Here is a 25,734-nt window from a genome sequence, read left to right on the forward strand (position 1 = left end):
ATTAATGAACAAAGTAGATTTTAAGACAGGGACTATTATAGCAAAAAGAAGGACATTTCAAAAGGATAACAGGACCATTTCATCAATTTATAACATCCCAAATATTCTCTTAAAATAACTTGGAAATACATGAAGCAAACATTGACAAAATTCAAGAGTAAGAAGGAACACTTCCAAACTTTGTTCAAGGCCAAACATAATCCTGATTGATAAGAACACGTATCCAGGAACAGTACAAAGAAAAAACAGATTTCTCAGAATAAACTTCTTGAGGTATCATTTAAATAAGGTAAGAGAGTAATCGGCAGTCAAAGATGGAGAGGCTATCAACAGAGGAAGCTGCAGGTGAAGCAGATTTGGGGGGTGGTCAAAGATTTAGGGATATATTTAATTTGAGGTGTCTGCTCTGGATGTTTTGGAGTTAGGAGTGATTTCTAAGGAAGAGACAGATTTGGAAGATGGCAGCATTAAAGCAGTAAGATGATGAGATTGAGGTCAAGCAAGAGAATAAAGTAGGTAGGGAAGATAGCCAAGTACCATCCTGATGTGCAAGCCCCTTATAAAATTGGTGGTTCTTCCTCTCCAATCCCAGCTTCCACGTTTACAGAAAGAACACCTTTTTTGTAGTTTTACGGTTTTATTAACACAAATGCAACTTGCATATCAGCTGCCTGAATTCATTTTCTTTGCTGCTGGCATTGGGACTGATACCTCTGATGGCCAGCTGGCTGCTCTTTCCACAATGGCTTTGTGGTTCTTGGAGGAGATGTTATGAAAAATCTCTGCACAGTAAGATTTATTGCATGTTAACAGCACTTCAAGCTCTTTGACCTTGTGGACTAGGGACTTCTGGAGGCCACTGGATAACATGGTTCGTTCTTGTTGCTCTTATAATCAGACTTGGGCATCAAGATCTGGCCCTTAAATCTTCTGTACACCCTATTATCAATGCCTCAGTTTCAGCCAGTTGCACTTAATTTTGACATATTGATCCGACTGATGCAGAATGAACTTCTTGGTTCACTTTTTTGTTTTGTTTTAAAGATTTTATTTATTTACTTGACAGACCGAGATCACAAGTAGGCAGAGAGGTAGGCAGAGATAGAGGAGGAAGCAGGCTCCCCGCTGAGCAGAGAGCCTGATGTGGGGCTCGATCCCAGGACTCTGGGATCATGACCTGAGCCGAAGGCAGAGGCTTTAACCACTGAGCCACCCAGGTGCCCCCTTGGTTCACTTTTTAACAGTCTTCACCAGAGGTCTGAGGATGGCTGTGATGCCATGTTAAGAGTAGGAGATGGCTGCACCCTCAGCAGGTAGCCCAAAGGAGGAGAGCCACAGAGTACGTTTTGTTTCTCCAAATCAAACTGCCTATAATTTTAGGAACATATCACTGCTGTTTTGTTCATGTTCTACCTTCTTTTTAGAATTCATTTCTTGTGCACCTGGGTGGCTCAGTCAGTTAAGCGTCTCCCTTCAGCTCAGACCATGATCCTGGAGTCCCACGTGGAGCCCCAGGTCAGGGCTACCTGCTTAGTGGGGAGTCCACTGCTTCCTCTCCCTCGGCCCCTCCCCTCCTTGTGTTCTGTCTTTCTCACTCTCAAATAAATCTTTTTTTTTTTTACTCATTTCTTGGGGTGCCTGAGTGGCTCAGTCTGTTAAGCGTCTGCCTTCCACTCAGGTCACTATCCCAGGGTCCTGGAATTGAGCCCCACATTAGGCTCCCTGTTCAGTGGAAGCCTGCTTCTCCCTCTCCGTCTGCTGCTCCCCTTGCTCATGCTCTCTCTCTCTAATAAATAAAATCTTTTTAAAAAATTTCATTTCTTGGCTTCCTGCAGAACACTCTTAGTCACCCTTCACATCTGATCCCAGGATTACTTCCATTCTAGTATTATTTTTGTACTTTGTGTGCATGTGTTACTACTAAGACATTATATTTTATATATATTATGTATGTGTATATATTATGTATGTGTATGTGTATTATATGTATACAGTTGTATGTGAATATGTGTAATATATATATACTCAGACACTATTTTGCATTCAGGGGTTAGCAAATATTTATTGAAATACCTGATTTGTGCTTTGAATAGGCAACTATTATGTTCATAAGAACTTCAGAAAATTATAGATTCATAGAACTCTTTTTTTTTTTTTTTTTTTAAGATTCTATTTATTTATTTGACATACAGATCACAAGCAGGCAGAGAGAGAGAGACGGGGAAGCAGACTCCTGCTGAGCAAAGAGCCCGCTGCGGGGCTGGATCCCAGGACTCTGGGATCATGACCTGAGCGGAAGGCAGAGGCTTTAACCCATTGAGCCACCCAGGCACCCCCACACATAGAACTCTTGGACACTCTCTTGAATTTTCTAATGGAGATTTTGGATTTCCTGGGGGGTTTTTTGGAATTCCTTTTGACTTACTATAGAAATTCTTTGAGCTTCTAAAAGCTTGTTGATTGTTTATAATCATGGTTTCATTTTCTTGACATTTCTCCCTTTTTTTTTTTTAAGATTTTATTTATTTATTTAACAGAGAGAGAGAGAGATCACAAGTGGGCAGGGAAGCAGGCAGAGAGAGGAGGAAGCAGGCTCTCCGCAGAGCAGAGAGCCCAATGTGGGGCTGGATCCCAGGACTCTGGGATCATGACCTAAGCCAAAGGCAGAGGCTAATTTAACCCACTAAGCCACCCAGGAGCCCCTTGACATTTTTATATAGCACTATATACCTTTGATACAACATGTTCTTTGCTAAATTATATGTACAAGTTGCTGTTACTCTGATATATTTAGAATATCCACATCTTAAAATAATTCAGAGCTAAGTGATCAAGATTACAGAAGTATTCCATTTCAGTTAGGCATATCATGTTCGTGAAAGATAAACTGTATTTGAAAGTGAATTTTGCTGACAAAGTTATATTTAAGGTATTTCTTAAACAGCTACCAAACAATACGAACAGTATCTCAATTCTGTTTTGAAATATTTATGTGTGTGTATATATATGTGTACATATATATATATGCATAGAAAAGTACAGGAAGACTGTTTGCATCAAACTTACTTCTGGTAATAGTCTTTCAGATATTTTCACTTCCTAAGTCATTTCTATGGCAATGGACTTTTTTTTTTTAATTAAGACTTGCATGTTTTTTTAATTAGGCAGGAAAAGATTAAGCTGCCTATTCCCTAATGATTTAATACAGTGTTTTGTATAGGCTTGATCTGCCTACTCCAATTGAAACTTTTTTAGTAGTTAATTATTAGATTTCATCTAGCACATTGAACCATACCACCTTTTCCTTCTGTATGAAGTTAAGAAATACCTGGTTATTATCCTTTTAAAAATTATAAAGATACTTGAAGCCCGACAGTTACCCAGAAATCATTTATTTTCAAGTTTTTATATATTTTTAAGTAATCCCTGTACCCAGTGTGGGGCTCAAGCTCATGACCCCAAGATCAAGAGTTGCATGCTCTTCCAGCTAAGCCAGCCAGGCGCCCCACCTGGAAATGATTCTTAAACTTTTTTTTTTTTTTAAGATTTTATTTATTTGACAGACAGAGATCACAAGTAGGCAGAGAAGCAGGCAGAGAGAGAGGAGGAAGTGGCCTCGGAGGCCACTTCCTCCTCTCTCTCTGCCTGCTTCTCTGCCTACTTGTGATCTCTGTCTGTCAAATAAATAAATAAAATCTTTCAAAAACAAAAAAAATCTGGAAGCTTGACTTCCTAGGTTAAATTTTTCTTTATTGTTTACAGTTAGACTTTATAATGTGGTTTTTCAATGACTTTTGAAATACAGAGTCTGACTCTTAACTGCAGTGGATAATTTTTTAAAACCGCGCTCTGAATATAATAAATAAATGCTATATTATATTTAAAATATATTACTGTACCAAATTTGGGGTGCTATACTCAGTTAAAGAGTAGCATTATGCTCAGTGAAATAATTCAGAAAGACGAACACTCCATGGTATTACTTATATGTGAAATCTACAAATAAGTCAAACTCATAGAAACAGAGTAGATAAGTGGTTGCCAGGGTGGGGGGAATAGGCAGAAATTGATAAAAAGGTACAAACTTGTAGCTGTAAAATGAATAAGGTTTGACAGTCTAATGCATATAATTGAAACTTGCTAAGAGAGTAGACCGTAAGTGTTCTTACAAAAAAATGCAAGGTGATAGATACATTGATTAATTAAATGATAGGAATCCTTTTGCTAAAGAAAAAAACACAGTGTAGGTGACATGTCATCTCTGTACTTTTTTTTTTTTTTTTTTAAGATTTGTTTATTTCAGAATGGGGGAGGGGCCAAGGGAAAGGGGGAGAGAGACTCCTAAATGGACTCTGCACTGAGCTCAGCGTCTAACGCAGGACTTGAGCTCATGACCCTGAAATACCCACCTCCCAAGCAGAAACCAAGAATCAGATGCTTAACTGACTCTGCCACCCAGGCACTCCCATGTTCTCTGTATTTTAAGGGGTCTGTATTTTACGTATAACTGTATCTGCTTATAAAAGGTCTGAGTAGTAGATGGTGGGTAAGTGAACCTAAGTAGGTTTTAATCAGAAAAAGGGTTCAGTAAAATGTTATTTACTCAGTCTTAAAAGAAGAGAAAGCCAGGATCCTGCTTTAATGAAAAGGGGAGTTGTTTTATGAATGAGATATTTCCTAGTTAAAGAGGACCTGAATCTCACAAAAGGAATTCATTTTAGATGTGAAATACTTAGGAGAGGCCACATTTACTCATATTTACTTTATGTGTCTAGAAATTGGAAGAAAATAGAACAAAGAGAACTCTGTTTTTTACTATGGTGTTTGCATCTTAAGAATTTGTGTGGCTACTAAGAAACTGCTCAGATTTTAAGAAAATATGCAAGATATACAAGGGTGATGGGTCATAGTAAGTAATTAAAAAAAAAAAAGCATAAAAATGAAATAATTGAGGCAAGAAGGCTAAAGTTCCAAATGGGTGTTATGGTCTGTATTCTCTGTTTTCTAATAATCTAAATTGTAACATTTCAGAGAATACTGTTTTTAAAATTACCCACCATTCTTTCATTATTATTATTATTAAGGATTGTATTTTTAAGTAATCTCTTCACCCAACATGGCCATGATTCCAACTTAAAACCATGAGATCAAGAGCCTCATCATGTTCTACTGAACTGAGCCAGCCAGGTGCCACCCACGATTCTGATCACACACTTTTTGTATATTGTTTAAAGCATTTTTTTCTATATATTAACAAAGGTATTGTAGATATTTATATATTAAATATATTTAGAATGTGTTTGCCCCTGCGCCCCCCCCCAAAACAATGTATCAGTGTTTCTCTGCTAATAATATTAATGTATCATGCATGCTTTATTTAACCAGTTCTCTATTGGGGACACTTAGGTTTTTCTTTTTTACCATTATAAAAGTGTGATGATTAACGTTCAGTCATTCCTCCAGCAATTTTCAAAACCTGTATGCATAGGGTGCAAATGATTAATTAGGGTATATTGTTTGCATTTCCTGGCTTTTGACTAATGTCATTGTGATCTAGAACTAGCATCTAGCACCCAGTGAGTAGGACCCACATTTTCTAGCTACTTGGGTGGCATCAGATTGTTCTTATTTTTTAGCTCGTTTTTATTTTGATTTGATCTTATTTAAAGAATTAAAAATCACTGTTGTTATTCTTAAGAAGGCCAATAATGTATGTAAGCCAACTCTACATAATGATAATGTTAGTGGTATTCAGGTTTGTCTTTCATATTGATCAACTTTTTTTTTTTTTTTTAAGATTTTATTTATTTATTTGACAGATAGAGATCACAAGTAGACAGAGAGAGGAGGAAGCAGGCTCCCCGCCCAGCAGAGAGCCCGATGTGGGGCTCCATTTCAGGCCCCTGGGATCATGACCTGAGCGGAAGGCAGAGGCTTTAACCCACTGAGCTACCCAGGCGCCCCTTGATCAACCTTTAGTTTACGGTAGTGATACTGACTTGAGCTGTTAAAAAATCCTTTCGTTGATGGCCTAGAGGCAGCATGGCTTTGTACTGTGAGTCTGAATCTTTTTAGCCTTAACTCTTTTAGTGATACTGACTTGAGCTGTTAAAAAAATCCTTTCCTTCATGGCCTAGAGGTAGCATGGCTTTGTTACTATGAGTCTGAATCTTTTTAGCCTTAACTCTTCCCTTGGAACCAGTTGTTTTGATTACATAGTTTTTTTTTTAAGGAATACTTCTGTTGCATTCTTGATAAGTAAAGCACCCCCACCACCATGTGGATTCCTTTGTTTCATTTCCAGAGATTCTGCTTCTGAAAGTGGGGTGAAGTCCAGGAATCTGGATTTGGAAAACCACCCCAAATGACTCTTGTGGGTTGTTCCTAGCTCAGTTAGTAGAATATACATAACTTTTGCCTATTTGGATTATTTTTTCAGGATAAAAGTTTCTGGAGTAGGATTACTTCCATAAAGGAGATGTACCTCTCAGGCTTTTTTTTTTTAAACTTTTTAAAGTTTTATTTTTTTGACAGAAGACACAGCAAGAAAGGGAACACAAGGGGGAGGGGGAGAAGCAGGCTTCCTGCTGAGCAGGGAGCCTGATGCAGGGGGTTCAATCCCAGGACCCGGTGATCCGCCCTAGCCAAAGGCAGAGTCTTAATGACCGAGCCTCTCAGGCTTTTTGATGCATAGTACTAGAGTGTCTTCCAGAGATACTCTATCTGTTTACATTTTTCACCATTCCCATTTGCCACCCCCTTGCCAACATTTGGTATCATCAGTCCTTTTGATCAGTAATAGATGTTTAAATTCTTCTGAACTGTAAACTACAAGGAAAATTTTGGCATTTATATAGAATATTAGTCTGCCCTTCTTAGTAATTGTTGTTTACCATATTTATCTCTAAATGTATACTGTTGTTTGAAAGCTACAAATTGAATTTGGATGGAATGGCTGGCATAATCATAAATAAATAGTAATCTTTCTAGGAGTATAAAGTCACTATGAAAGATTGGATTTATCGGTCATGTAAAAAATTCGTAGTCTTCTAGGAATGTTCATCATAACAAATAAAGCTAATTATATTTTATTGAGTACATTTTGGTTTGTTCCAGTAGCCGGATCGAGCTGGGAGATGTGACACCACACAATATTAAACAGTTGAAGAGACTAAACCAGGTCATCTTTCCAGTCAGCTACAATGACAAGTTCTACAAGGATGTGCTGGAGGTTGGCGAGCTAGCAAAACTTGGTATAATATGTTTTTTTCCCCTTTTCATTTGTTTGTTGGTATTCTTGACCCTAGTTTTTAATATTAGAGCAGAGTTAACTAATTTAATTTCCTTATTTTACAAGTCAGGAAATGGGGGTGATTCAGGTTCTGAGAAAAATCTCAAAGAAACCAAGACAATACTTGAATTTTAAACGGAAATGCTAAATGTCTTCTCTACTTTAGTGTGTGCCTGTGTTTTCACATATTTGTGTTTACTCTAGAAGAGACTGAAATCCCTAAAAAGTAGAAAATTTTTGAAGTTACTGCTATTCAGAATAGCTGATAAAATCTATGGCCAATAGCAATAATTTAGTTCTTATAGAAGGGGAGGAAGATTGAATAAAATGTTATTCTGTCTTTGAACTTTATATTTTTATATTTTCCATGGCAGCCTATTTCAATGATATTGCAGTAGGTGCAGTATGCTGTAGGGTGGATCATTCACAGAATCAGAAGAGACTTTACATCATGACACTAGGATGTTTGGCACCATACCGAAGGCTAGGAATAGGTAATTTTAACTTGTGTTTTGTTTTTTTTTTGTTGTTGTTGTTGTTGTTGTTTAGAGAAATGTAAATACGTGATTACTGTTTCTGACCCAGTGAGTGAAACCATTTCTTTTGGGAATATTGGGAAAGAATTACTGAATAATGTAAGGTGGAAAATAACTTTATTAACATATTTCAAGTGGAAGCCCTATATAGATTTGTTATCAGTGTCCCTTTTGCTTCTTTCTGTTTTCCTTTTACATGGAAGGGCTTGTGCTTGTGTATGTAAAGGTTGCTTTTCTGCTGTGAGTTTTAAACATATGTAGATAATGTAGGGAAAGAAGAAAATTTTTAAAAAATTGGTTGTCTCGTGTTTACCTCAAGTTCTGTGAAGACCCAGTAAATGTTAAGATGGCAGTTAGATGTGTAAAGATTGATTTTTATGAAATTACTTACTTGTTGTTTGTCTTGTTAATAGGAACTAAAATGTTAAATCATGTCTTAAACATCTGTGAAAAAGATGGCACTTTTGACAACATCTATCTGTAAGTATAATGATATTTAATGTTCTTACCTAAAGAATTTACTGGAAATGGAAACCTTTACTTGGAAACGTTAAAATCTGGTTACTTATTTCATTGTCTTTTGGAAAAACCATGGAAGTAGTGGTTATGAAGTTTTCTTTTGTTTCAATAATAGATAAGGAATCTGAGATAAGACTTTATCATTTTGCTTCATTCGTTGGGGTGGGAGCACCAAAGTCAGAGTAAACCAAGATTAAAACCCAAGTCTTCACAATTGAAGAATTAGTATCATTAATACTACTTTTCTCATCTTATCCATTCTCTAGGTTCTGTTTAAGGTTCTCATTGATATGTTCATTAGTAGTAGAGTTTAATAATCAAAATCAGAGAGTATCTAGCTGATACTATATTAATAAAATATCAGTATTATAGAACTCAGATTAAGGGCCAAGGTTAGATCACAGCTATGGATTTTTTATAATAAGGGTATTAAGATTATTCTCATTTTAACTTTGACAGTGGGAGAGAGTAAATTATATAATGCTATTTTGAAGAGTAATTGAGAAAGCTCAAATTATTTATTTTCAAAATATAGCATATTTTTTATAAATCAGGGAGGATATATTCAGGCATTTGAGAGCCTAGTTACGTTATTTTTCTGTCTTTTTTTCTTTCTGCATATGTTAATACGGTCTTTGAATCATCCTTACAGTTATTTCCCCATTTTTAGTTACTGGAATCTTTTTTTCCCCTTGCAGTGAAAAATGTTATGCTAACTAGGGTACTTTGCCCTTTGTTGATTGTAAGAGTAAATACTATTTCTGAGACTCCTAACCTCAGCCAGCTATCTTGCAAATGTAATAGTCAGGTTAAAAGTGTCCATTTGTCATCAGGTTTTTCTGAGATGAATACCTAATCTTTGTTGATTACTAGTAATTATGAGGAGACTCTAACAGATGTGTGCAGTATTCTGGCTCTAACCAATTTGAAACTGTTTGTGGAGAATACACAAAAGCTGATGAAATCTTTTTTTTTTTCCCCCCTGATACCCTCCTGTATCTTAGGCATGTCCAGATCAGCAATGAATCAGCAATTGACTTCTACAGGAAGTTTGGCTTTGAGATTATTGAGACAAAGAAGAACTACTATAAGAGGATAGAGCCCGCAGATGCTCATGTGTTGCAGAAAAACCTCAAAGTCCCTTCTGGCCAGAATGCAGATGTGCAAAAGACAGACAACTGAACAAATTAGAAATGAACTTTCTTGCACTTGCTTGTCGCCAAATAAAAGAGAGGCCCATTGATTCTCCCCCCTCTTTCTTTCTCCCCCTCCTTCTTGTTCTTGTTCGTCCTCCTTTCTTTCTTTTTCTTTCCTCTAAAAAATGTTTAATACTTCCAAGGACTTTCAAAATTAATCATGTTTGGATTGTTTTAGTTTTCTTATTTTTGTGAGGTGGTTTGATTGTAGGAAGGAGGAGGTATAGATCTGTTTGGTTTCACAGTTAAGATATATATGGTCCCAAAAATTTGGGTGTCAGTGTCAATTTTTTTTTTTTTTTTTCAATCTCCTGCTTTCACATTGAAGGGCAGAGCCTACAAAATGTTGTATATATCAAAAGACAAAAAGAAACAGCAGCAATATCTTGTTCTGTAATTCAAAGACAAGTTTAGTGTGTTTGTGGTACTTTGGGTTTTTCAAGACTGGGATACTAATCCCTAGACATTGCCTTCACTCCACCTTTTGTCCTTCTGAGTGTTGCCTCAGGAGTTGGACCATTGTTATCCTTGTAAGAAATACTAAGCTTATTATTTTTTTTAAGCAATTATTTCTTTCTTCCTCACTGAGGGTAGGTGGGACAGTTTGGGTAGGTAGTGTTTTACTTTGGTCTCAGTATTTGAGTTAAACTGCTTTTTGCTAATGAGTGGACTGGTTGTTAGCAGGTATATTTTTCCTGCTGTTGATTGTTATTAGTGGCATTAACTTTTAGAGTGTGGCTGGTGAGATTAATTTTTTTTAATATCCCAGCTAGAGATATGGCCTTTAACTGACCTAAAAAGGTTTGTTGTGATTTACTTTTTGTGTGTATCCTCTCTTTTTTCGTGTCTTCAGTAAACCCACAGTAGTTAGTCTAACTTTAAAAATGGGAGTTGATGTCCTTATAGGTCAGTACCCCTAAGATAAACCTGAAGCAGGTATTGTCTCTTGGACATATTTAAAAACACCTAAAAGGAAGCTTAGATGGACTCGTGGCACAATAAATGCATTTAATGCCAGCTAATGCAGACTATTAAAAACAAGGCCACAGAGCATTTGATTATATAGGGAAGAATATCTAGACAGTATTTTTGAGAATAACATAGCTGTGCTACTGCTTATCTGTTGGAGAACATCCCAGATTTGCTTATTTTCTGTGCCTATGATATTGAGCTTAAGGATTTGAGGGGGCAATTGTTAAACATATTGCTTCTATTCTTGGGAAAATAGAAGTTCAGAAGTGTTAATAACAGATGTCACTGTGACCTCCTTTACTGATGAGACTGGTTTATGCCAGATCATTTTCTGGCACATAAGGAGTGGCTTGGATGGCTTGGTAACTTTTTGTAAGATAGGAGACATCTGAAATTTCATGTTTTCCTCCATAGCCCCATTTCCAATATTTAAAATTTTCTAGATTGCCAATACTAGTGGCCCATGAAATGTTCTCATTAGACTTTAAAACAATGCACAGGGCTTGAATTTTCTTGTCATTTGACTTTAAAGGGAAGTTTGATTCATAATATTTATCCTTATGTACATTCTGATAATAGCAATCTCATCTCTCCAAATATGTTAAATGACAAAATTACACAATGTTGATGCACATTTTATAATCTTTTTTGAGAATGTGAAAGTACAAAGTACAATAGACTTCAGCGTTCTTGAGTGCCAAGAGTAATACAGGAAAAGGGAGATAGTTGAATGAGTATATAGGATTTGAATCTTAAGATAGTAAAAATGTAGAAAGACCATGCTGGTTTCTTGGGTATCAGTTTCTTCAGCAGTCCGAGTATAAGCTTAGGAAAAAAGTTAGCATTAAGCACCTTTACCTTCATGGATAAGCTTCAGCTTGCTCTTGCCAAGAGAAGAGTGCTTGAGTTACAGAAGGCATACTTAGTTTGAAGAATTCAGCCTTTTTGTAAACTTCCAGATATCAAAATAGATTTTGATATATAAATGAGTTTTCTGAGATGACACTGCCTCTATTTCTATAACCATTTCACCAGGACTATCTAATCAGTCCTATGAATGTATCCCTAAATGTGGTTATTGAAAACTGAATAGCTGCCTCATGACAATTAAGTACATGTTATTTAAGGAGGGGGAAAAAATAAATTTTGAATTGAGTATGTAGGCTCCCTATCATTATAGTTTCTTTTTCCACACTAGACAATGACTTTACCTAAATGGTATATTTGAAAAGGTTAGTTGTCCTACATCAGACTTGTTTGGAAAGGGTTAATTGTCCTACATCGAACTTGTATTAAGTAATTCCATCCATTTAAGGAAAAGGAGGATGTAGAAGCTGGATACTAGTTCACATGCCTATGAGTCAGTAAAGACTCGAGTAATGTCCCATATTGAGTTGGCTATTTTGGAGCATAAAAATTGTTAAGGTAAAACAATTCTATTAACTGGAAGATCAGAGCATATATCCATCATATTTTTTAGGACAGATAGTTTTTACTATGGGGCGTATAGGTAAAGATTATCCTTATGGTAATTGCATTTAGGTTCTAAAGAAAAGAATCTGCAGAGAAATCTATGCAATAGATAATTTGTCCAGACTAGTTTTCATTTGGGGAAAGAAGTTCTAAAATATCCCCAAAGCAGTTTATTCATCAATTGAAAGTCCTCCAAAAATAGAACTATTGGGAAACTGTGGTTTCTGGGGTGGAAGAGAAAAGCTCCCTCAGTTTTTTGGAGGGAATAACTTTAAATATACTTAAATGGCAAAGTTTACTTGGTGCAGTTAAAAATTAAACTTGTTGATTTTAACATTGCTGTTACATCTGAAATAAACTTATGTGATGTTCTGGTAGTAATCTATGATGTCTGGTAAGTGTCAAAGAAAACCCTGCACTGTGTTGAATACTGAGTATTCAGCATATGTACGATATTAAATATATAGCAGTTATATGTAGTCATTGTTTACTCTTAGCCATACAGTTTTATTTACTTTAACATTTCTTTAAGATCTAACTTAAAACATTAAAATGGGCCAAGTGCTATCCAGGCCTCCTAATTCAGACGTTTGGAGTTTGCTAGGAGCACTGTTGGGTATCTGCAGTTCTATCCCAGTGTGAGAAAAAATTAAGATCCAAGGAGAGGTCTTACTGCTGGGAAGTTTTAAATGTAATTGTTGAAAACAACTGATATATTAAGCTATGATCTAATTAGTGTGCATTGACTACAGGTAATGTATATTGAAATTTTTTCTTTTTGTTAGCAGTGTGGAAGGAGTTTAGTAGCTGAGTGAGTTGGGAATGGCTTAAATCTTTTTCTGAATACCAAAGAAACACGAACTTAATATTTTGTTACTAACATAAATTAATTTGGTATCTTATAAGTGTTGTGATTAGAATTTTGCTCCTTCAGGAAACAACAGGTGATCTTTGCCCAATGTATTTTAGTTACTGTGTGGCACATCATCCCAAAATTCAGCAGCTTAACCACAAACATGTTTGGTTACCCACAGTTTCTAGTGAGGAATCCAGGAGCATCTTAGCTGGGTGGTTCTGGTTTGAGGTATCATCAGGTTGCAGTGAAATTCAGCCAGGGCCACATCATTGAAGGCTTGACTAAGGCTGGAGAGGACTCAGATTTTCACCAGATGGGTGTCTCTCCAAGGCTACCTGGGTAAAATGTGGTATCTGGCTTCCCCAAGAGGAAGTGATCCAAGAGAGTTACCAGAGAGCCGTATTCTTGTATGACCTATCATCCTGCTACAGTGTGGAAAGGGGAGACACAAGGATATACTTAGCAGGAGGTGTGGATCAATGTGGACCTCCTACAACATTATGCTTAGAGAAAATGTTGGGTTTTTTGACAACCAAGACAAGGTAGTTGGAAAGCTTCTGTTACCTTACTCTCTGAAGGGTTTAGTTTCCTAAATGAGGGTTAGAAAACACTAATTTACCATTCAGAGCTTAAAGAAATAGGAAGTAGGTCTAAAAGTTCTATTCTAACGGTTAAGTTTTGTTGGCTAGGTGGCGATAGACAGTAATCTGTCTCCCAGATTGTGCTTTTCTGCCTGGGTGATTTGAACATTTCTGAGTTGGGTACAGCAATAATAAGGAGTGGTTAGCTTATAAGAATTTTCAGGGAATCATGGCAGAGGGTCCTGAATTGGATTTCCCTTATAAGGCTATACCATAGGAATTTAGTCCTAGTTTATGTTGTTACATAACTAACATAGTAACGGGGAAAAAAGTTAAATACAACCAAGTAACAGACATGTGGAAAAAGGGCTTGAGTGAGATTTTTAAATGTAGGTATAGTTAACTTGATAAAACATTGAGGAATGTGACATCAGAAATAATCAGTTACTGGACAAAAGCCTTTCCAATTTTCTAAAATACTTGATTCCTTCCTTAGGTTAAGAAAAAAAACAACTTACGTAGAATCAATGCTTACTCCAGGAATAGTAGGGAACATAAAGTATTATGAAGCAGTCACTACTTAAACAGCATAGAATTTACTTTTTTTCTTTTTTTTTTTTTTTTAAGATTTTATTTATTCATTTGACAGAGAGAGAGATCACAAGTAGGCAGAGAGGCAGGCAGAGAGAGAGGAAGGGAAGCAGGCTCCCTGCTCAGCAGATCCCAGGACCCTGAGATCATGACCTGAGCTGAAGGCAGCGGCTCAATGCACTGAGCCACCCAGGTGCCCCCCCCTTTTTTAAATAATTTCTACACCCAATGTGGGGCTTGAGTTTACAACCCCCAAGATCCAAGAGTTGCATGCCCTACCAAGTGAGCCAGCCTGGCACCCTAAGCATAGAATTTAAATCTCAAAGAATTAATGGCCTGTTTTATTACGAAGTGCTGATGAGATCTTAAATTCACCATTTGGGAAGCTACTGTATCAGGATGGAATATTTTGCAGTCTGTGAACTTTGATATTCCTGATTTATTGAAATTTACCACAAAGTTCTCGATAAGGATTTGAACCATCTTTTGAATCCTATTTGTCACTAGCAGTCTCCTACACTAAAGTATACCAAAACTATTAGGTACAACATGCAGGTGAAATTTGAATATGCAAGTTGAAAAAAATTTGTATATAAAACAGTGAAATCCAGTAGGGTGTCAGTATCATAGCACCCTCAAAGCAGTTTTGTAACTTTCTTTGTTCTTACCGTCCTCCTGTGTGAGAAAGTTACCTGCCTTTTCCTGATATAAAAGTTAAAAATTGTTCCTACAAATTAATATTGAGCACCTAATATTGTAAGCTAGGCAGGTAAGAGGGCCTCAAAAAGGAAGCAAAATTCTAATTATTAATTCATGTCAAAGTAAAGACTTGCCTCTACTAAAATGAGCAGAGCCTCCAAGGATGTTGACTTTACCTTAACTTTGGAAGGGACTCGGTTAAAATGAATATTCCCTACGTTGACTTGCTTTCTCATAACATTGGTCTGAGTCAAAACAAGAAACTGAATTCCCATAGGCCAAGACTAAAAGTAGGAGAGGGAGTGCAGAAGAGATCGGAAAATGCAACAGAAAACATTGAGCTTACTTTGTAGGGGTTCTACTTTTCCCCCTGGACTCGGCCTATCCCAGTCTAAACTTCCTTGAGGAAGCTACAATTTAGAAACAGCAGGGGTGCCTGGGTGGCTCAGTGGGTTAAGCCGCTGCCTTCGGCTCAGGTCATGATCTCAGGGTCCTGGGATCGAGTCCCACATCGGGCTCTCTGCTCAGCAGGGAGCCTGCTTCCTCCTCCCTCTCTCTCTCTGCCTGCCTCTCTGCTTACTTGTGATCTCTCTCTATCAAATAAATAATAAATAAAATCTTTAAAAAAAAAAAAAAAAGAAACAGCAGACTAGCTCAAAACTGTCAGCCAAATTAGGAATGACTTTCTACACAATTTGACCTTATGCACCAGGATCCAGAGTGTAAACTCCTGCATCCCTAGGTCTCCATCATTTCGGTTTTTGATCCCTAACAGACCTCTTCCCCTGATGACAGATAATTAAGAATGACCACCCAGGAGTGCCTGCGTGGCTTGGTGGGTTAAGCCACTGCCTTAGGTCATGATCTCAGGGTCGTAGGATTGAGGCCTGCATTGGTTTCTCTGCTCAGCGGGGAGCCTGCTTACCCCTCTCACACTACCTGCCTCTCTGCCTACTTGTGATCTCTCTCAAATAAAAATCTTTTTAAAAAGTATCCACCATTGGGGACTTTTTATTAATTTGATTATGGTTAAAACACTGTTAACTCCTGCAGTTGTAACTACCACCACTATTCCATACTTAACTGGCTTCCCCTTTTCTTGCCAAACCTTTCCACCTACAAAGAATTGTCTTGGATCTTTACTCTAAATCAAAATTCAGTTAATAATACATTATGACCTGGGGCAAATTTAGGGCATGGTTCCTGGATTATTGTCAGTCTTCAAAATTAAAAAAATAAGAATAATAAAGTGCTCTTTATTAAGGCAGTTACACTGCCTTACATGAGATTTGGTCGGGGAGTGTACCGCAATGGGTCAGGCGCTAACAGAAATGAAAATGATGGTGGTGGTCCCCTACCCTCAACAGGGAACAAATATTTTAGATGCCATGAGGTAGTATGTTGGAGGTATACATTTTATAGCATTTTGAGGGAACCATTTAAGACAGTTTGACTTTGGTTCTCAGTACAAAATACTGCCTTTTTTACACAGGTTAAAGGATAATCACTGTAAATGCTATAAAGCTTTAGAATTGAAAAACCTAAGATTATCTTAGCAACATTTTAATACAGAACCAACTATGTTTAATAAACGCTAGACACAGGGCACCTGGGTGGCACAGCTGGGTAAGCTCTGACTCTTGATTGCAACTTGGGTCATGATCTCAGGACTGTGAGTTTGAGCCTTGTGTTGGACTCCACACTCAGTGGGGAGTCCACTTGAAATTCTCTCACCCTCTCCCCTCCCCCCTGCTCTAAAATAAAAAATTAAAAGTAAATAAAAGCTAGACATAAGCATCAATAGCATTCTGTCAGCACTCGAAGCTGGAAAACGAAAACTCACAAAGGAGGAGTAAAGTAGTAACTGAGTTTATATAAGACAAATTCCTTTGGAACTTAATGAGAATTCATGGAAGAGAAGGTAATGCCACATTCATGGCTGTAAAAGTATAAAGTGCCTCAAAATGTCTGTAGAACACTGAAGTCCAACAGTATTCTGGCAGCTTTATCCTCTGAGGAAATTACAGAAATCACAAAGTTTTTAAAAATATGGTCAGATTTAACAGAATTACAAATACATGTAGTAAAAAAAAAAGTGGAAAATATTTTAAGCCAACTTCATTTAAAGAGCTCATATTTAACAAAAATATTAAGATCTTAATTTACAGAGGAAACTCACAAAGGAAGTACAATTAATGGGAAAAAGGAGTCTAATAAATGGGCAATTTATTAAAAAAAAAAAAAAAGGCAGGGATGCCTGGGTGGCTCAGTTGGTTAAGCAGCTGCCTTCAGCTCAGGTCATGATCCCAGTGTCCTGGAATCAAGTCCCACATCGGGCTCCTTGCTTGGCAGGGAGCCTGCTTCTCCCTCTGCCTCTACCTGCCACTCTGCCTGTGCTCACTGTCGCTCCTCTCTCTCTGACAAATAAATAAAATCTTAAAAAAAAAAGCAACTATGGCTTTATTTTTGCCTTAATGTTGAGAATTTGAAAACATCTGTGCCCTGCCAGGCCTAACCCTGCTTCCTTGCAATGGATTCGTTCATTGCAATAACATTCAGAGTTTACCACATATCAGGCACTGATCAGTCATCCATATAAGTATTTATAAATAATTAAATTTTAAATAATCACCTTATAAATAATTAAATTTTAAATAATTACCTTATTTAATTCACACAGCAGTCTGGTGGTAGGAACTTTCACCAGCTTAATTTTATAGCTTCAGAAACAGGCTCAGAGAAAGTAACTTTCTCAAAGTCAACTAGTTAAGGGGCTAAGCTGGGATTAGTGTACTCACTACAGTTTGGAGAAATAAATCTTACTGATACAATTACCAAGTTAGGGGAAGCCACCTGAATAATACTGTTCACAATGAATTAAATGGAAGCAGCCAAAATAATAAGGGACTCCTGGCTGGCTCAGTGGGTTAAGCATTTGCCTTTGGCTCAGATCATGATCCCAGAGTCCAACATCATGATCCCTGCTCAGCAGGGAGTCTGCTTCTCCCTCTCCTTCTGCCACTCTTCCTGCTCATTCTCTCAAATAAATAAAATCTTTTTTAAAAATGCTGAATAAGGGAAGGTTAAAATACAGTATGTCAATATTAACTAGCTCTAAAAGTAATATGATTAAAGTGGGAAACAGCAAGATATAAAATTGCACTCAACAAAGAATAGATGAGACATAGAAAACAAACCAAGATGAAACTTTTTTAAATCTAAGCACATCAGTCGTGACATTGAATGTAAATAGTTTAAATGCCCATTGAAAGGCAAAGATTCTTTATACTGGATATTAAACAAACATACTGTGTATTTTAAAAAGAAACAAAGCTCCCTTTAAGAAACTTACTTTCTAAGGGACAGAGTCGGTTAAGTGTCTGACTCTTGGTTTCAGCTCAGGTAGTGATCTCAGGGTTCTGAGTTTGAGCCCCACCTCGGGCTGCATGCTCAGCATTGAGTCTGCTCAAGGTTCTACCCCTCCCATCCCTTACGCTTTCTCATGTTCTTTCTCTCTCAAATAAATAAATAGATCTTTAAATATAAGTGAACTAGTAGGTGCACTTTACTTTTTTTTTTAAGGCTTTTTTCTTTTTCTTTCTTTTTTTTTATTTTAAAGATTTTATTTATTTACGTGAGAGAGAGCATGAATGAGGAGAAGGTCAGAGAGAGAGGCAGACTCCCCATGGAGCTGGGAGCCTGATGCGGGACTCGATCCGGGGACTCCAGGATCATGACCTGAGCCGAAGGCAGTCGTCCAACCAACTGAGCCACCCAGGCGTCCCTTAAGGCTTTTTTCTTTTGAGAGAGTGTGCCTGTACATGCAATGTAGGGGAGGGAGTGGGCAGGGGAAGAGAGAATCTTAAGCTGTCTGTGTGCCCATCGCAAAGCCCTGTGCTTGAGCTTGGCCCTGAGATTGTAACCTGACCTGAAGTCAAGAGTCAGAGGCTCAACCCACTGAGCCATCCAGGTGCCCCAGTAGGTTAACTTTAAAGAGGAAAGGATGGAAAAGATATACCATATAAACATCAATCAAAGGAAAGCTGGAATGGCTAAATTAATACCAAGGTAAATTCTAGAACAAAATTCATTTCCTGGGATAAAGATGGATATTTATTTATTTAAGATTTTATTTATTTATTTGACAGAGAAAGACACAGTGAGAGAGGGAACACAAGGAGAGGGAGTGGGAGAGGGAGAAGCAGGCTTCCCGCTGAGCAGGGAGCCTGAGGCCGCTTGATCCCAGGACGCTGGGATCATGACCCCAGCTGAGGACAGACGCTTAACAAATGAGTCAGTGAGGCGCCCCAAAGATGCATATTTATGATAATAGAATCAATTCATCAGGAAAATATAATCTTAAATGTATACGAACATAATAACAGCTTCAAAATACATGAAGCAAAAACTGACAGGTGAAATAGACAAATCCACAATTACAATTAGAGATTCCAAACTCCTGGTAAATAATAAGACAGGTAGATAGAAAACATGTTTAAAAGATGTGAATAACAGTTTTAACCAATGACCTATTAACATGTATAGAATATTTCACCATCAACATCAGAATATACATTCTTTACAACTATATAAAGATTATTCTCCCAAATGGACCATATCTTGGGCCATAAAATATGTCACAATCTCTTTAAGAGAATTAATACCTTGCAAACCATGTTCTTTAACCACCCCAGACCAAATCAATAGCTAAACTAACAATAACAAATCTATCTGGAAAATCCCCCAAGTATTTGGAAATTAAACAACATGCTTCTGAATAACTCTTAAGAAAAAATTGCAGAGAAGTTAGAAAAAATTTGAACAGAAGAAAAATGAAAACAATTTATCAGAATTGTGGGATTTAATTAACAAAGTGCCTAAAGGATCATTTATAGTATTAAATGTATTAATTATTAAATATTATAAATATTAACTTATTAATATATTAAAATATTAAAGATCTTAACTTAAGAAAATAAGCTTCCACCTTAAGAAACTAGAAAAAGAAGAGCCAGTTAAAGCTAACATGAGCTGAAGGAAGGACGTAATAAAAAGTAGAAACTAATAAAATTGAAAACAACAACAACAAAAAACCATTAAAAAAGTAAGGGACACCTGGCTAGCTCAGTCAGTACAGCATGTGACCCTTGCTCTCTGGGTCATAAGTTCGAGCTCCACATTGAGCATATAGTTTACCTTTAGAAAATTAAAAAATAAAATCTTTAAAAAATAAAACCTAAAGTCACTTCTTTGAAAAAATAAAATATATAAACCTTTCTTCTAGCCATATTGACTAAAACTGCCCCCCAGACAGACACAGGGAAGAAACAAATTACCAACATTATAATTAAAGAGAGGGCACATCGGGGCGCCTGGGTGGCTCAGTGGGTTAAGCCGCTGCCTTCGGCTCGGGTCATGATCTCAGGGTCCTGGGATCGAGTCCGGCATCGGGCTCTCTGCTCAGCAGGGAGCCTGCTTTCCTCTCTCTCTCTGCCTGCCTCTCCATCTACTTGTGATTTCTCTCTGTCAAATAAATAAATAGATAGATAGATAGATAGATAGATAAAAAGAGAGGGCACATCACTAGAGAACTCACTGACAATAAAAGGGTAATAAAGGAATATTGCAATCAACTTTATTCAATAAATTCAACAACTTAGATGAAATGGACAAAATTTTTGAAAGACACAAATCACTCAGGTCACTCAAGAAGTAGTTCTGCAGTTCTACAAAAGGTTAAAAGTTATCCTATGACTCAGCAATTCCAGTCCTACTATATACTTAAGAGAAATGAAAACATATTCACACAAAAACTTGAACATGAATGTTTACAGCAGTATTATTCATAGTAGCTAAGGAGTGGAAGCAACCCAAATGGCCACTAACTGATGAATTAATAAACAAAATGTTCCATATCCATACAATGGAATATTATTCAGCCACTGTGGGTAAATTGTATGGTATGTGAATTATAACTCAATAAGCTGCCATATATATATATATATATATATATATATATAATATCATATATACATATATATATTTTTTAATAAGTAACTTGAATAGCCTCATATGTCTGAAAGAAAGTGTAGCTTAAATCTTTTCCATGGGGGTGCCCCAGTGAATTAAGTGTTGGCCTTCTGAGCTCATCAGGGAGCCTGCATCTCCCTCTGCCCTCCCCCCGCAAGTGTGTGCTCTCTCTCTGTGTCAAATAAATAAATAAAATCTTAAAAAAAAAATCCTTCCCACAAAGAATATTTCAGGCTAAGATGACTTGCCTTGTGAATTCTATCAAATATCTAAGGAGGAAATAATATACTTTGCACGAAAACGGTAGAGGAAAGAATGTTGCCTAACTCATTTTATGAGGGCAGCATTATACCAATTATTGGTACCAGTATACCATTACAAGAAACTTGTAAAACATTACAAGAAAACTATAGGCTAATATTCCTCATGAAGACAGGAAAACCCTTTTTAAAAATTAACAAATTAAATACAGCAATTTATTAAAAGGTTATATCCTGATCAAATAGGATTAGCCCCAGGATTAAAAGGTTAATTTAACAATTGAAAATCATTTGGTGTAATTCATCATATTAGCAAATTTAAAGGAAAAATATGATTATCTCAATAAGGTGCAGAAAAAATTTTTGACAAAATTCAACACTCATTCATGATAAAAACTTCAAGAAGCCTACAGCTACTATCATACTTAATCCAGTAAAAAACTGGATTTTGTACCTTTGGGAAGAAAGCAGGATGACTGTTGTAACCCTTCTACAATAAGGCAGTGGAAGCTCTAGTCAGTCCAGTAAAACAAGAAAAAGAAATAACGAGTGTGCGAATTGGATACAAAGAAAGAAAATGGTCTTTATGTGCATATGACATGATGAAGTAGAAATGCTATAATTTTTTTTTTTTAAGCTATTAGAACAGGGGCACTAGAGTGGCTCAGTTAAGCATCTCGCTTCACTCAGGTCATGATTTCAGGGTCTTGCGATTGAGCCCTGCATCAGGCTCCCTAATTGGGGGGGTGGGGGCGGTGTGTCCTCTTCTCCCTCTCCATTTGCCCTTTTTCCCTGCTCATGCTCTCTCTCTCTCTCTCTCAAATAAATAAATATTTTTTAAAAAGACTACTAGAACTATTAAGTGAATGCAACAAGGTCCCAGGATACAAATACCAATTGTATTTTTAACTATAACAATTAGAAATTGGAATTTAGAAGATAACATTAAGAAAATAAATAAAAGGTAACATTTACAGTAGCATAAAATATGAGATATTTGGGGATAAATTTAACAAAATATAGGCAAGACCTGGATACAGAATGCTATATAAAACATTCCTGAAAAAATGTAAAAGATCCAAATAAATGGAGAGAGAGAACATATGAATCCAAAGACTCAATATTAAGTTATAACTTCTTCCCAAATTGAATTATACATCACCCCTATCAAAGTTTTAGCAGGTTTTTTTTTTTTAACTTGACAAACTTTAGTCTATATGGAAATGCAAAGGATCTAGGACAGTTAAAGCAATTTATTTATTACTATTTTTTAAAATTTAATTTAATTTTGTATGTGTGTGTGTGTGTGTGTGTTCCAAAATTCAAAAGGAACAAGAAAACTGGAGGACTTATACTATTTGACTTCAAGGCTTATAAAGTTTCAGTGATCAAATAGTGTGATATTGGTGTTAAGATTGACATATAGATTAGTGGAACAGAAAAGAGTCAAGGAAAAAAAGTATACATATATCATCAATAGATTTTTGTCTAAGGTAGAATGACAACTCAAAAGAGGAATGATGGTCTTTATAATTGGTTCTAGAAAAACTGGATTTCCCAATGCAAAAACATAAACTTTGATCCATACTTTCACAGTATACAATTAATTTAAAATACACTCTGGATCTAAATATAAAACATAAAGCTATGGGCGCTTTGGTGGCTCAGTGGGTTCAAGTCTCTGCCTTCTGCTCAGGTCATGATCTCAGGGTCCTGGGATAGAGCCCCACATTGGGCTCTCTGCTCAGCGGGGAGCCTGCTTCCCTCTCTCTCTCTGCCTGCCTCTCTGTCTACTTGTGATCTCTCTCTGTCAAATAAATAAATAAAATCTTTTTTAAAATAAATAAATAAAAATAAAAAAGAAGAAAAGAATCACCATAGTAAGTGTTGGCAAGGATATGGTACAATTCAAATTTCATACTCTCTTGGTGAGATGATAAAATGTCACGACTTTGGAAAAACAGTTTGGCAGTATGTCTGTATGTACGTATTATATTTTTAGATTTTTTTTTATTTATTTGAGAGAGAGAGAATGAGCCTGAGTAGGAGGGAGGAGCGGAGGGAGAAGGAGAAGCAGGCTCGCCACTGAGCAGGGAGCCCGATGTGGGTCTGGACTCTGGGATCACAACGTAAGCCAAAGGTAGCTGCTTAACAGACTAAGCCACACAGGCCTCCTGTTGTATTATTTTCAATTGAAGTATAGGTGACATATAATATTACAATAATTTCCGGTGAACAACTTAGTGATTTGACATTTATATACATTAAGAAATGCTCACCACAATAAGTGTAATACGACCTGTCACCGTAAAGTTATTACTGTTCCATTGACTATATTCCCTATGTGGTACTTTTCATCCCTTTGACATTTATAACTGGAAATGTGTACTTTTTAATTTCCCTCCTTTTTTTTTTTTAAGATTTTATTTATTTATTTGACAGAAAGAGGTCACAAGTAGACAGAGAGGGGGGCTTGATCCCAGGACCCTGAGACCATGAACTGAGCCAAAGGCAGAGGCCCAACCCACTGAGCCTCCAAGGGGCCCCTAATCCCCTTCTCCTATTTCCCATTCACCCACCTACCTCTCCCTCTGGCAACCACCAGTAGTTTCTTCATTTGATTTGTTTTTCAGATTCCACATGTGAGTGCAATCATGTGATATTTGTCTTTCTCTGTCTGACTTATTTTACTTAACATAATACCCTATAGGTCCACCCATGTTGTTGCAAATAGCAAGATCTCGTTTTTTTTTTTATGACTAATTTTGGCAGTTTAAAAAAAAAGATACACTTACCATATGTCTCAGCCATTCCACTGGATACTTACCCAAGTATTAACTAAGGAAAATGAAAGCAAATATCCCTAAAAAGATCTGTGCACAAATGTTCTAGCATCTTTATTAGTAATAGTCAAAAATTGCAAACAGTCCAACTCTTCTCCAACCTCATACAACTGAATACTACTTAGCAACAAAACCTAGTAAATTATTGATACACATAACAAAGTGGATGAATTTCAAAAAAATGATATGCTGAATGAAAGAAGATAGACAAAAGAGTATACAATGAATGATTCCATTTACATAAAATTCTAGAAAATTCTAGAAAATGTAAACAAATTATAGCAACAAAAAGCAGTTTAATTGTTGCCTGAAGAGCAGGATGAGAGCAAGAGGTAGGAATTAATATGGAGCACGAGAAAATTTGAGGACAGGATGGATATATTATTTTTGTTTGTGGAGACGGTTTAAAAGGTGTGTACATATGTCAAACTTACAACTGTTGTACATTTTATTTATGTATTTGTGTATTTATTTTTATTGCAAGCTCTACACCCAACTCAGGACTTGAACACAGGATCCCAGATCAAGAGTTCCATGTTCTACCAACTGAGCCAAACAGGGGCCCCACCTCAAACATTTTGAGTATGTTCTATTTGTTGTTGGTCAGTCATACTTCAGTAAAGCTATTTTGTTTTTACTTTGTAAAGTCACGGATGGTTGAAGGTATTTCGCACAACATGTATCAGAGAAAGGACTTTCATGCAGAACGCACAAAAAACTTTCACAAAAAACTTTCACAACTCAGTAAGACAAGCATCCTGATTTAAGAGTGGGCTAGATTTGAACACTTGGGGCGCTCAGGTGGCTCAGTTGGTTAAGCAACTGCCTTGTGCTCAGGTCATGATCTCAGGGTCTTGAGATGCAGCCCTGCACGGGGCTCCTTGCTCAGCTGGGAGTCGGCTTCTCCCTCTCCCTCAGGCCCTCCCCTTACTTGCACCCTTTTCAGCCCCTTTTATTTTATTTATTTTTTTTTAAGATTTTATTTATTCATTTGACAGAGATCACAAGTAGGCAGAGAGGCAGGCAGAGAGAGAGAGGAGGAAGCAGGCTCCCTGCAGCGCAGAGAGCCCGATGTGGGGCTCGATCCCAGGACCCTGAGATCATGACCTGAGCCGAAGGCAGAGGCTTACCCCACTGAGCCACTCAGGCGCCCCTTTCCAACCCTTTTTAAAAATAAATAAATAAAATCTTTTTTTTTTTTTTTTTTTTAGATTTTATTTATTTATTTGTCAGACAGAGATCACAAGTAGGCAGAGGCAGGCAGAAGGCGGAGGGGGAGGGGAAGCAGGCTCCATGCTGAGCAGAGAGCCAGATACGGGGCTCGATCCCAGCACCCTGAGACCATGACCCGAAGTGAAGGCCGAGGCTTAACCCACTGAGCCACCCAGCCGCCCCAATAAATAAAATCTTAAAAAAATTTTTTTTGAACACTTTACCAAAGATGCAACTGATCAATAAACAGGCAAAAATATTCTCAACATCACTAATAATCAGAGAAATGCAAATTAAAATCACGAGGAACCATGTCATTCCCACCATAATGACTAGAATTTAAAAGACTGACAGCAGGGGTTTCTAGGTGGCTCAGTGGTTCAGCGTCTGCCTTCAGATCAGGTCATGCTCCCAGGGTCCTGGGATCCAGCCCCACATAGGGCTCTCTGCTCAGCAGGGAAGCCTGCTTCTCCCTCTTCCACCTCGGCCCCTCCCCCCTTCCCGTCCTCGCTTGTGTTACCTCTTTCGCTATGTCTCTCTGCCAAATAAATAAATGAAATTAAAAAAAAAAAAAAAGACTGACAACATCCAGGGTTGGTGATGATGTGGACTCTCTTGACAGAGCTGTTGAAAATGCGAAATCTTGCAATCACTCTGGAATACAGTTGGTCAGTT

The 25,734-nt window shown here is 37.1% G+C and overlaps 1 protein-coding gene across 2 annotated transcripts in view; it reads left to right on the forward strand.

Annotated features, from left to right (window-relative positions):
• Positions 1 to 11,459, forward strand: part of NAA50 (N-alpha-acetyltransferase 50, NatE catalytic subunit) — a 30,821-nt gene extending 19,362 nt beyond the window's left edge. The window contains exons 2-5 of one of the 2 annotated variants that reach the window (XM_032348478.1): positions 7,117 to 7,253; positions 7,666 to 7,785; positions 8,241 to 8,307; positions 9,351 to 11,459. In XM_032348478.1, coding sequence (XP_032204369.1) covers positions 7,117 to 7,253; positions 7,666 to 7,785; positions 8,241 to 8,307; positions 9,351 to 9,528 — 502 coding nt within the window. In that variant the 3' untranslated portion in view covers positions 9,529 to 11,459. The remainder of the gene's footprint in view (positions 1 to 7,116; positions 7,254 to 7,665; positions 7,786 to 8,240; positions 8,308 to 9,350) is intronic. The other variant, XM_032348488.1, reaches the window with a different exon arrangement.
• Positions 11,460 to 25,734: the final 14,275 nt, after the last annotated feature.

The sequence above is a fragment of the Mustela erminea genome, chromosome 1 (assembly GCF_009829155.1).
Source record: "Mustela erminea isolate mMusErm1 chromosome 1, mMusErm1.Pri, whole genome shotgun sequence".
NCBI lineage: Eukaryota > Metazoa > Chordata > Mammalia > Carnivora > Mustelidae > Mustela > Mustela erminea.